The following is an 11,069-nucleotide window of genomic DNA, read 5'->3' on the forward strand; positions in this document are numbered from 1 at the left end:
CTCGAGTTCATGTCCCAGCTCTGAGCTGCTTACTCCTGTGTGGCTACTGAAAGACACTTGAGCCTCAGTTTTCTCATCTATAAAATGGAGCAAATAATATTTGACCATATATTTCACTTGACTGCTAAATATATAAAAGAAGAAAGAGAGACTAGGAGAGTTGGAAGGAACAGGAGAGGAAAGGAGTGAAAACAGCTAGAGTACAATATAAGTAAACGGTTATTGAGATATTATTTGAATGATTTCTGTTGAAGACACAAGGGGAAATAAAAATTACCAAATGTTTAACCGGTGCTCAGTGCACTCTCTGCTTACAACCTTCTATAGTGTAACTGGCTGTAATTGCCCCAGCTTTCTTCCAACCTTCAAAGAGATTAAATTTATGGATTTGTGGCATCACGTGTCATCCCAGCCAATCCTGACCCATATTCCTCTCCACTTGGTTCTTGTAACAACAGCACAAAGAGGTGTTGTAACCTTAATTGCCTGCAAAGTGTTTTGAAATCCTTAGATTAAAAAGCTCGGTGAAGTCCAAAGTGTTCGCCTTCTGTGTGCCCAAGTAATCATGCTGAGCCTCACCCGGGTTCATTGGAGCAGGGAGAAATTGCAAAGTATGTTCTGAGGTCCCAGGAACTCTGGGGTTTAAGGGTTTTATTCATGGAATGGCCCTAGATCAGCTCCCAGCTCCCTAGTTTCTAAGCCGCCCAGGTATTTGAACGTTCCCCACGTTGCTTCATGCCGTTTCCATTTCTTTTCTGAAGTTCTCGGGTCACAAGGCCTGAGCTGCTCTTACTTGGTGTCATAGGTCTTCTTTCCTGGGTGATCTCAGCCTGAGTACTAGAGAAGGATAATTGTGTCATCTGTAACTTCTTTTCAGTTAAGCTCAGGGTGGATGATTTAATCCTCATTCTGACTTCTGCCACAAAAACAGAGTTAAAATCATGTCCCATGGTGTTGGCCCTTGGAAGGCGTGCCAGGCAGGGACCGAAAGGGGCAGGAAGCGCTTCCCTGGGGTCCTGGCAGTGTTTTGTTTTCTTGACCTGACTGCAGATTAGGGCAGTGTGTTCAGTTTGTGAAAATTCAGAGCTGTGCACTTTTATGTGCATTTTTCTGTGTATTTGTTGCAAAGTGTTTTTTTTTATCACTCTGGATGCTAAATGACTTCATTTAGAATAGATTCTGATAGTGAAGCTATATACCTAATCAGATTAAAATCCTTTTTCTTTCTCTGCCTTTGTGATTCAAACTAATGCCCCTTTTAGTTTTCCTTCATTTCCATTTTTACACTTACAGGAAAAAATAAAAAGGAAAGGCCTCAATTAGCCATTTTAATTAAGTCTAATGGGGAAGGTGAGGGGGGAGGTTAGCTTCAACAGGGAGTCCTGGGATGCTTCCAGGGCTGTCTGTGGGCCTCTGAAATTATAAAAAAAAATTCTGTTGGATACACATGTACATTTTCCTGAGAAGTGTCCCTAGCTTTCATCCAATTCTCAAGAATCCCTGAACTAAAAAAGACCAAATACCAGAGGGAGTCTTACAACTCAAGACTTACTTGTGTATGCTCCTCTCCAAATGTTTCTCGACTCTAAATTCAACCCGCAGCCCTCACCAACCTCATTTCTCCAAATTGGTTTCACCCATCAAAATAAATTTGCCCACTTCATTGGGAAGTGCATGGGCTAGGCTCTGTCACAGGTCCTATATAATAACCACCATCTGCTTACTTCTGCATCTTCCCCTGGAGATTCCAGGCCCCGAGGCCAGAGACCTTTGCATCCTCAGCATCAAACTACACCAGGCCAAGGCGGATTGGACTCCAAAGAAAGTCACTGCAACTATTTACGAAACCAGATTTATTAAAATTTCTCTACAAGTCAGAAACGGCTGTCTCACATATATATATATATATATATATATACACACACATATATATACACACACACGTATGTACAGAAAGGATCTAGTGTTTCGAAGCCCCAGCCAGCCCAGAGTCCTCAGCCAGCTAATGTATCACAGATACAACGTTCAAGCAACCACGAGAGCATTAGTGCGGCAGAGGCCTCTGCCCTCCCTCTTCTCTGAGTCCCATGATTCTGTCAAGGTAATATTGCCAATGATCATTCACATTTCACGTGGTCTTAGACACGCAGGTTATTCAGACAGACACAAACAACAAAACAAGTGTCAGAGCCAAAACAACAAAAAATATCGGACATATGTATAAAAGGTACAATATATATACAAAGTACACGGTGCGTGAGGTATACACGGTATTCTCACAATGCATGTTAGTAGTTTGCCTAGGCGTAGCCCTTAAAGGTGACTGCCTGTTGTTTTTTTTTTTTTTGTGTGTGTGTGTGTGTGCCATTTCTCAAAATACAGTATGTTTGGTTTACCCGTTTAACCACCTGGTTTCAGGACTGTCTGAGACGTTTACTGATACTTCATCTGTACTCGTATTTTTTAATGCAAGCTACAGTTTCTCTGTTAAGCTCTATCTTTTATAGGTAGTGAGTTCCCATCTCTGGAAGCATTCAAATAGAGGCTGGAGTCCTACCTGTGAAAGAAGCTGAAGGGGGCGGGGGGGGGGAATCTCTGCATTAGTAGGTGGCAGAAAAAGGAAAGAAGTTGGACTGGATGACTTTTAAAGTCCCTTCTGATTTTAAAGATTTGGACTTGCTATTTCACTGCAGATACCGGTGGTACAGATGTCTTCATAAACCACAGCGTGTCTGAAACATGTAAAACTGCAGACCATATCCACGGTGGGAGGGGGTGTTAAAGTATAATTCTGGAAGTTAGTCTAAGACTATCCAAAATTCACTTTCTCTGAAGCACAAAGATGTTTAACATTTGCTCTTGGGCAGGGGAGTGGGGAGGCTCCTTATCTTTCTCCTCCTAGACAAAATGTTCCACCCTGAGATGGTCTTGGGGAAAAAAGTAAAGGATAAATCCTAGCATATTTGAGGGGAACCAAAAAAGCTAACAGTTTCCAAGTGTTCGAATTCTTTTTAAAAATCTCTAGTCTCTGTCTGAGCTCAGAGTTCTGAAGTAGCCAGGAGTCTGAATCTTTTGTGATACTTTTCCACGGTTAGCTGCTAAGTGCTTTTAAAGTGGTGGGAGGTGATAAGGGGAGCGAGTTTCAAGGTCAGAAAGAAGGCATTAGTGCAAATGGGGTCTTGGCAGAAAATGGAGGAGAGATTCTGGGTTCATGGTTCAGGCAGATTCTTATGCCCCCGGAACAGTCTGCTCCAAAAATACGAAGAAAGGGAGAGCATTAAACCAAACCAGGAAAAAAAACTTTCCAAGCAGAGAAGCTGGGGTAGCAAGAGTCTGGCTACCAAAGACAAGTTCGAAGACAGCAGGTTTATTGGCCCAAATGATTTGTCACCCTGTTAAAAATATGGTTATTGCCCAAAACGCCATTGTGCGATTCATTTCCTCTCCCTGCAGAATGTTCTAGTTCATTTCACTTGATCACATACTGCAGGATGTCCATCCTCGTTGCCACCTCTAAAAGACGCGGAACCCCCGAATCTGGCAAAGGGATGGTCGGCGAAGTTTCCTTGAGGGCAACAGCTCTGGCAGGGCAGCCAGTCAGAGTGTGCACTGCTCACCTCCCCAGTCACTTGTCAGGACATATAAGAGGGGGGCACCATGTTGAGTTCAGCAGCTACAGTCTTTACGCCATCACAAGTCTGGTTGGCCCCACGCCAAAAGGCCTGTCCATCTTTAGAAGTGGAAATAAATGCCATGTGTGAGAATTATGAGGTTTCTGAGGTTTGGGGATTAGCAGAAGAAGGAACTGATGTCACTGTCCTCCTGGTACTCTGGAACAATCTGGTCGGAGGTTCCTATTTCTGAGTCAACGTACCCAGGTTCCAAGACGGACTCAAACCAGGGATGGAGTAAGACCTCCGGAGCAGTGAGTCTCTCAGAAGGCTCCCGTCTCAGGAGGCTGCGGATGAGGCACCTGGCTTTGGGGGAAATGTGCTCAGGAATGCAGAACTGTCCACGTCGGATTTTGGTGAAAAGGGCACTGGGGTCTGAGTCATGGAAGGGGTAGCGTCCCACCAAAAGGGTGTAGAGCATCACTCCAAGGCTCCAAACGTCCGCTGCCTTCCCGGAGTAGGTCCCCGTGGTGTTCAGAATCTCGGGGCTCACGTAGGCTGGGCAGCCGTGTTTGTCTGACAAAGCATCATCTTCTCCCTTAATTATGTGTGTATCTTCTAGGCTTTCCAGTCTGAGCTGGGTTCTGTAGGAGAGAGGAAACAAGCCATGACTTCCAGGTCAGCTGCTATAAGAAACAAGGCCCGTCCGATAACAGCGCCCACAGGCACTCATTGCAAAGGCCCAAGGAATGCCAGTTACCCCTTCATCCAGTAAGCAGTGCCTTGCAACCACCCAGGAGGACTCAGGATTTCACAAACCAATATGAACTGCAATAAACGTTCACAAAGTATTGAGAGAGCGCCTGGGGCGGAGGGTGTGATGCAAAGCCCCAAATACTATTCATTATGCTAGAGCTTATAAGAGATATTCTAACAGGGGTTACCCAATTGACAAAGTTCACGTTGCAGCAGTGGGAGCCTGTCTCAGGGGAATGCTGACATTCCTCCAAAAGTTATCAGGGAAGAGCAGTTAATCCTACTTCTTCAGGGAGAGCCTGCGCATCCAACAAGCTGATCTTATCTCTTATCATGCCACCGGCTGCCAGGGCTACTTGGACCCACGCTTTGCATCACAGAATACGCCAGAACACGGAGCCCAAGGTTACTGTTTTCACGCACAGGTTGTCAGCACCCCTGTTCATATTGAGATATACACACAGAGCGAACTGTCCACCTGAGTCCAAGCCACGATGACTGTGATGGGAAACATACAAGGATGTTAATTACATTTATAGGGATGTTCAATTGCAAAGAATGCTTAGCCTGGACAGAGAAGACAAAGAGAAGCGGCCGAGGGATCTGAAATATACAGGAGCCCTAAAACGCCCACATGCATGCATGCACACACACATGCCCTAGGATGGCACATGAACATCTGAGCACATTTACTCAGGTTGGGGTTTATCTGTTCAGGTAGTATCTAAAGTTCGAAAAATCTTTAGCCAAGCCTCTCTGATGAAGCTGCAGGTGCCTCCTTTTTCAGAACCAGCCACTCAATTCTCTTGGATCCCCCAAAGCCCAGAGCCATGTGGGGAACCTCCAAAATCTGGTGGCCACTTGTGATCCTCCTAGTTTCTCTTAAATAGCCCTGTTTCAGTAAGTCACTTGTTGTGAAGTTAAACGCAAACATTTGGTACTGGCTACTGGGTCAATTCCTTTTCCTCTCAAAGGTCTAGTTGTTTTTTTTTTTTTTTCTTCCTGCCTTCCTGTTCCCTGGAGTGTAGTATACATGTGCTAACTTCGGTATGTCCTCAGCCTGACCTCCCGTCGTTATGTAAAATACCCATTGGTTCTGTAAACGGAAAATATGACTCAACCCACACTGTCCGCTGCTGATTGGCTCCTGTAGTACTAAAACCCTGCACCTGTGCTAGTTACACGAATAGCGTCAGCCTGCCATTGCTTAACCCTCGGGTTGCCAAATGCCATGCACATGACATTTGCCTGTGCAATGCGGATTTCAAAAGTAAGCGAGGAGGTGTGCAAGGCATGTTTCAGAAAATACATCACCCTATCAAAAGAGCGTGTTCCAGGAATTGGAAACTTCTTCATTGCCAACACTTTGCTTTTCTTTGCTAATCAGTAATGTTCCAATAATGACTGCAAGGTCAGATGCAAAGAAAAGCCATGCTTTATAGCAACTCAGCCTTGAACTTTTTCATAGTATCTGGGGTTAAGGGTAAAAAAAGGCACAGGTGGGGTGAGCTCTGCATGAATGGCTTTAACAAAATAACACACATCCACCTCTGCATGTCTACAAGGGTATGGCTTTTAATCTTTCCACGAGGGATGTGGCCCACCTCTTAAAATCAGGTAAGGTTTATCTCCTGCAGCTTCCTAAATTCTCTTGCCTGAAACCTCAACTCTGAATCTTAATGTCTCATTATTGTCTTATCAAGCTTATCTTGTTCTTTCTGAGGTAAGCCATGACCTATACTTAGCAACCAATTCTAGCCAACCTCCATTTATCATTCAACGTGGCTGTTTTCTGAAGATGGATCCAAACAAGATGTCTAAAACGTTACTGGGGAATGTGGAGAAAATATTGGGGTCAAGCCTGACATAGAACAGGAGTGTGATATGAAGAAGCAGGTGGAACTGTGCAAATACAACAGTCTGACTAGCTCTGTGATACTTACTAGGTACAAAAAAAAAAAAAAAACCCACTCAGTACAAAGATTTGATGACGTCCTCTGGGAATCGATATTGTGAAGGGCAAGCTGACATTTGTATCCCAGGAATGACCTTTCTGAATACAATGGGAATAAACCTGATCCCAGGGTGGAAGTGGCAAGAACATCCGGTCATCACGTGACATCCCCCAGACACACCAAGGTGTCCCCAGGCCACATCCACAAGGGTGCAGAATAACCAACCTTGGCTTTGGCTCCTCGGGAGAGAACTTCTAACTGCTAACTCTGGGACAACTGAGCCCTTGGTGTTGCTTGTAAACCAACACACTGCACCTAACTGCTCAATGTGCACCTTTGTTTTGATTTCAAAAGTGCATAGTAGGAGCTGTGGAGGGCCCTCACCTCTCCTCCGTGGAGAAGACAAATTTCCTAAGCTTCAGGTCCCCCAGCACGATGGCCGACTGGTGGCAGTGGGCAACGGCGGAGACGATCTGCTTGAAGAGGCGGGCGGCCTCCTCTTCCCGCAGCCTCTTCCGGCTGCGCACATAGGAGTGCATGTCCCCAAAGTCCTTCTCAAAGAAGACATAGGCCTTGGTTTCCCCAAGGATCACTTCCACGATGCCAGTGATGTTCCTGTGTGATGGCAGCTGGATGTAAGGCCGGATTTTGTCCTGGTAGTGTTTAATGGGAAACACCTGCAGAGAGAAGGTGACCCACTTAGGAGGCTAGAAAAGCAGAGGCTGCCTCCCAGATCCTGGGCTGGGCTGCAGTTCTCAGTCTTTGGGCTTTGGGTGAAAGTAAATTTCTATTCATTTACTCCCCCGCTTAGCTCTGCAGCCCCACCTTATGCACCCCGGCTACCCCTAACACCCCAACCCAATAACATCTAGGGCTCTGGGCAAGCAAATATCCGAAGAGCTACCATATGGATGGTTTGAAAGAAGTCTTTTGTGTCTGGCCTTCCATGAGGCCACCAGCTTCAGAGAGCTAAGCTCCTAAGTCCCCACCCTCTGTGGGCCTTCCTTGTTGGCAGGTGATGCTGTGCACAGTGGCTGACAGAGGTCCCCTTGGGATCTCCAGGAGCTGCCCCTGGAAATGCATGGCTCCCTGCAGATCAGAGAGAGCACAGAATGTGGTGACTGCAGCCTCCAAGTGCAAGCAGGGACTGGAGAACATGCAGCTCTGTCATTAGTCAGAAGGAACAGATGACTCCGCAAGAGAAATTGTGAACACAGCCCTAAGCAACCTGCCTAGGCTGACTCAGGTACGAGCAGTCTTGAGTTAAAATTCCCACAGGAGGGATATGGGATCCTCTCCGGGGTTTTATCATTTGTTTATTTATTCCCCCCCCCCAGCTAACTCCCACCCCCACCTTCATCCAGGAATTGAGTAGCATCTCCTCTAAGAAGCTGGCTGGGCTCTTTAAGGGCCTTTTGTTTAGTCCGGTTACTCATATCCTAGACTCAACTGGAAACGGTGACACACGGGCTGTCACCATCTGGATTCAGCTATTATCTGCTCAGAGGAACTGGAAGGGGTTGCACAATGGCCAGACCCACCCCACCTCTGAAGAGGACTGGCTGCCCTGGCACCAGCTCGGAAAAACTTCTCTGCAGCCCCCCTCTTCCCACCCTAGCCCACACTCATTCTCTTCCCAAAACAGCTTTTGGCACCAGCGACCCAGAAGAAAAGATTTTCCCCCCTCCCTTTAAACGGGGCTTGAACTTGCATTTGAAATTTCATTCAGGTAGGACAGTAGGTGGCAGCAACGAGCCCAGGGACGGGGAGGTTGGCCGGGGTTGGGGGGGGGGGGGGCGTCAGGTGAGTCGCGGAAAACCCGAGAGCGACTTTAACTGAGAGGTGACCCTATCTTTCGGGTGAAAAAGAGCAGCCCAGAGGGTTCTCAGGAATGTCAGAGGCAGGGGTGTCCAGTTCGCAAAGGGCGGATGGACTGTGAGAATGTTCTGCGTCTATGGGCGCTGGAAGAGCGCACGGAGGATTCTGTTTCCAGGAGTTGTATCTCCTCCTGGATGGAATCCCTTATGTTCAAAAGAAAATCACTGGCCTGAAAATCAAGACATGAATGGAAGTGAAGGTTCCTAGCCGGGGAGGGCTTTCCAACATTTCTACACCGGACAAATCCCCACCCCACCCCGCCCCATGCTGGAAGACCCCCTCAGACTGTTCTCTGAGGACAGGGTTCCCGTCCCAGAGCGAGTTCCAGCGGGAATCCCCAAAACCCGAGCCCGACAACGGACTTCTTGCCCTCTTACCACCCACGGCTGAGCCCGGGTGCCTCGCAGCCTCCGCAAGAGAGCTGCCAGCTGCTCCAAGCTCCAAGGAGGCACCCACTGCAGGGCGTCCTTCCAGAACAACGGGCGGGGGGAGCGAGGAGAATGAGAAAAGGGGAATGGCATGGCCCTGGAATCCATTTCAATTCCACAACTTATATGGAACGCCACGCGCTAATCTGGGCGCTAAGGAAATACTGTAGATATAAAGCAATAGAAAACCGCACTTCCTCTTGACCGCTGAGCCCCCATTATTAACCCCATTAACCACTCCATCCGAAAGCCTTCAATCCCCAGCAGGGTGATCCTGGTCAAAAGCTGCCTCATCGGGCTCCAACCCACTTATTCACCTTGCCCCAAGCCCAAGCGCTGGTGGCACCTTCGTCTCCTGGGCACCGGCGGGCGAGATCCCAAACGCCTTTGCCTGCCACCGTGTCCCCCCACCCTGCGACCCCCGCCGGGTCCCAGCTCCCAGGTGCCTACCTTGCAGCGCAGCTCGCGGCCCGTATGGATGCACAGCGCCCGGGACACATGCTCGCGCTCGGCTAGAGGCAGCAGCAGGTAGTCGGCGATGCGGCTGGGCCCTGGCGCGCTCCCGGAGCCGCCGCCTGTCCCCCGCGCGGCGGGCGGAGGCTGCGGACTGCAGGGAGAGCCAGGGGGGCTGAGGTAGTCTGGGGGGCTCGAGCACTCGGAGAGACGTGGGCACTTGGCCGCCACGGCCGCCGCGTCGTCCGCGTCCAGCAGGCGTTTGGCAGGGGCGCCGCGGCCGGCGGGGAGCAGGAAGGCCGGGGCGCGGGGCTGCGAGACGCCGCTCATGGCAGAGCGCACCGGACCGACCCGCATCCCGTCCCGGGCCAGACGGCCCTGGCTTTGTAAGTCCTCGGATCCGCGGGAAGGCGCGACGGGGTCGGCGCCGGCGCCGCGACTTATTCCAGCCCGCGGGATGGAGTTTGCAGACGGAGCTTGGTTCGGCCCCCACGGGGGCAAAGCTAGAGCCGCTCCCGGGCGCTCGCGGTGCACGCGGGGACCACGCTGGCCTGCGTCCGGGGGACGGAGGCTCCGCTCGGGTCCCGGGACCCTAGCGGGTACAGGCTCGGGACGCCTCACAGAGGGCGGCCGCTGCTATTGTTGTCGAGGCCGCCGACAGTCCAGGAGGCAGAGACGGCTGCGGCCGGCGTTCCCGAGGTCCCGAGCCACAAGCACAGGATTCCGCAGGCTCGCTGGAGCCACAGAGCAAATGCACTTCCCAAAACAATAAGTCTCGGAGCGAAAGCCGCAGCAACTTTTCCGTGGCGCTCGGGATCCTGCGCGCTCCTGGGCTCCCGGCGTGAGTGTGCGCGAGCGAGACGCGCTCAGAGAGAGTGACTGAGTGTGAGTGAGTGAGTGTGTGCGCCGCACCGATCCCGGCCAGTGCACTCCTCCTTCTCCTTTTCCTCCACCTCCTCCGCCTCCCGGTGACTCACGCTGTATACACACACACACTCACAGGCCGGGCTGTGTAAACAGTTGGGAAGCCGGGTTGTGCAATGAGGTGGCTGCGACGACTCAGGCCCTGCCGCCAGGCGAGCAGTCACCGGAGCGGAGGGGGGAGGCCGGGGGGAGGGAAGGTAGAGCTGGGCCAGCGGGGGCGAAGGGGTGGCCCTAGGGCCGGGGATGCTCCCGGCCGCGCGCGCTCTGGAGCAGGTGGTGTGTCCCGAGAGGGCTGGGGCGCGCGCACACGCCCCCCAGGCTAGGCAAGGCAGGAGGCGGCGCGCGCCCTCCGGCAGGCCGCGGGCTCTGCGCGAGGAGCCGGAGGAGGGGGCGGAGGAAAAGTTCCCGTGACGTCAGGGTCCCGGGGAAGTGGGCGGGAGGGGAGGGCCCGAGGGGGGCGAAGCGACCGCTGATTGGTGCGCGCTCCCCATTCACACCGAGCACAATGGACTGCGGGCGCGCGCACCGCAGCTCTCTGCACCCGCCGCTCGCTGCAGGCGAGCGGTGACGCCTTTTGCCCGGGGGATTCCCCCCACCGCCCAGCGCCTTGGGACCTCCGGTTGGAGCCGTCGGCGTCGCGGAGGCCCGGTGGTAGCCGGAGGAAGGGAGGAGAAAGAAGGTGATGAATTCCAGAATCACTCATTCACCCCCACGCGGTAGTTCCGGGGAAGACCTATGCGTGGTAGTGGATGTGGCTTTTTTTTTCCTTTTCCTGCCCCCTCCCAGTTCTAATCCCCAGCGTCTGTTCGCTTCCACAAATAGAACCTTCTGTTGGATGAAATAAAAGCAAACACTGGGCCTTCTGCGCTGCCTCCACCTCCACGCCCCTCCCGCGCCTGCCGCCCGCCCAGATTGCACGGAAATAGCTTCTCCAGGCTCCCGGGCCGCCCCTTCGCGGTGACTCGCAGAAAGAGCTTCCTGAGCCGGGGCCGGTGGGAAACAAAGGATGTGGGGAGAGGGCGGAAGGGGCCCACGTGGCTGCCGCCAGATTCCTGTCCCCTCCC

The 11,069-nt window shown here is 51.4% G+C and overlaps 1 protein-coding gene across 1 annotated transcript; it reads right to left on the minus strand.

Annotated features, from left to right (window-relative positions):
- Window positions 1-1,836: 1,836 nt before the first annotated feature.
- TRIB1 (tribbles pseudokinase 1) lies at window positions 1,837-10,368 on the minus strand. The gene is made up of 3 exons (XM_031439618.2): window positions 9,079-10,368; window positions 6,707-6,999; window positions 1,837-4,255 (listed from the first exon to the last, which is right to left on the minus strand). Exons 1-3 carry the CDS (start codon window positions 9,436-9,438, stop codon window positions 3,790-3,792), a joined length of 1,119 nt encoding a protein of 372 aa, XP_031295478.1. The 5' UTR covers window positions 9,439-10,368; the 3' UTR covers window positions 1,837-3,789.
- Between the last annotated feature and the right edge of the window lie 701 nt (window positions 10,369-11,069).

This window comes from Camelus dromedarius, chromosome 20 (assembly GCF_036321535.1).
Source record: "Camelus dromedarius isolate mCamDro1 chromosome 20, mCamDro1.pat, whole genome shotgun sequence".
Classification (NCBI taxonomy): domain Eukaryota; kingdom Metazoa; phylum Chordata; class Mammalia; order Artiodactyla; family Camelidae; genus Camelus; species Camelus dromedarius.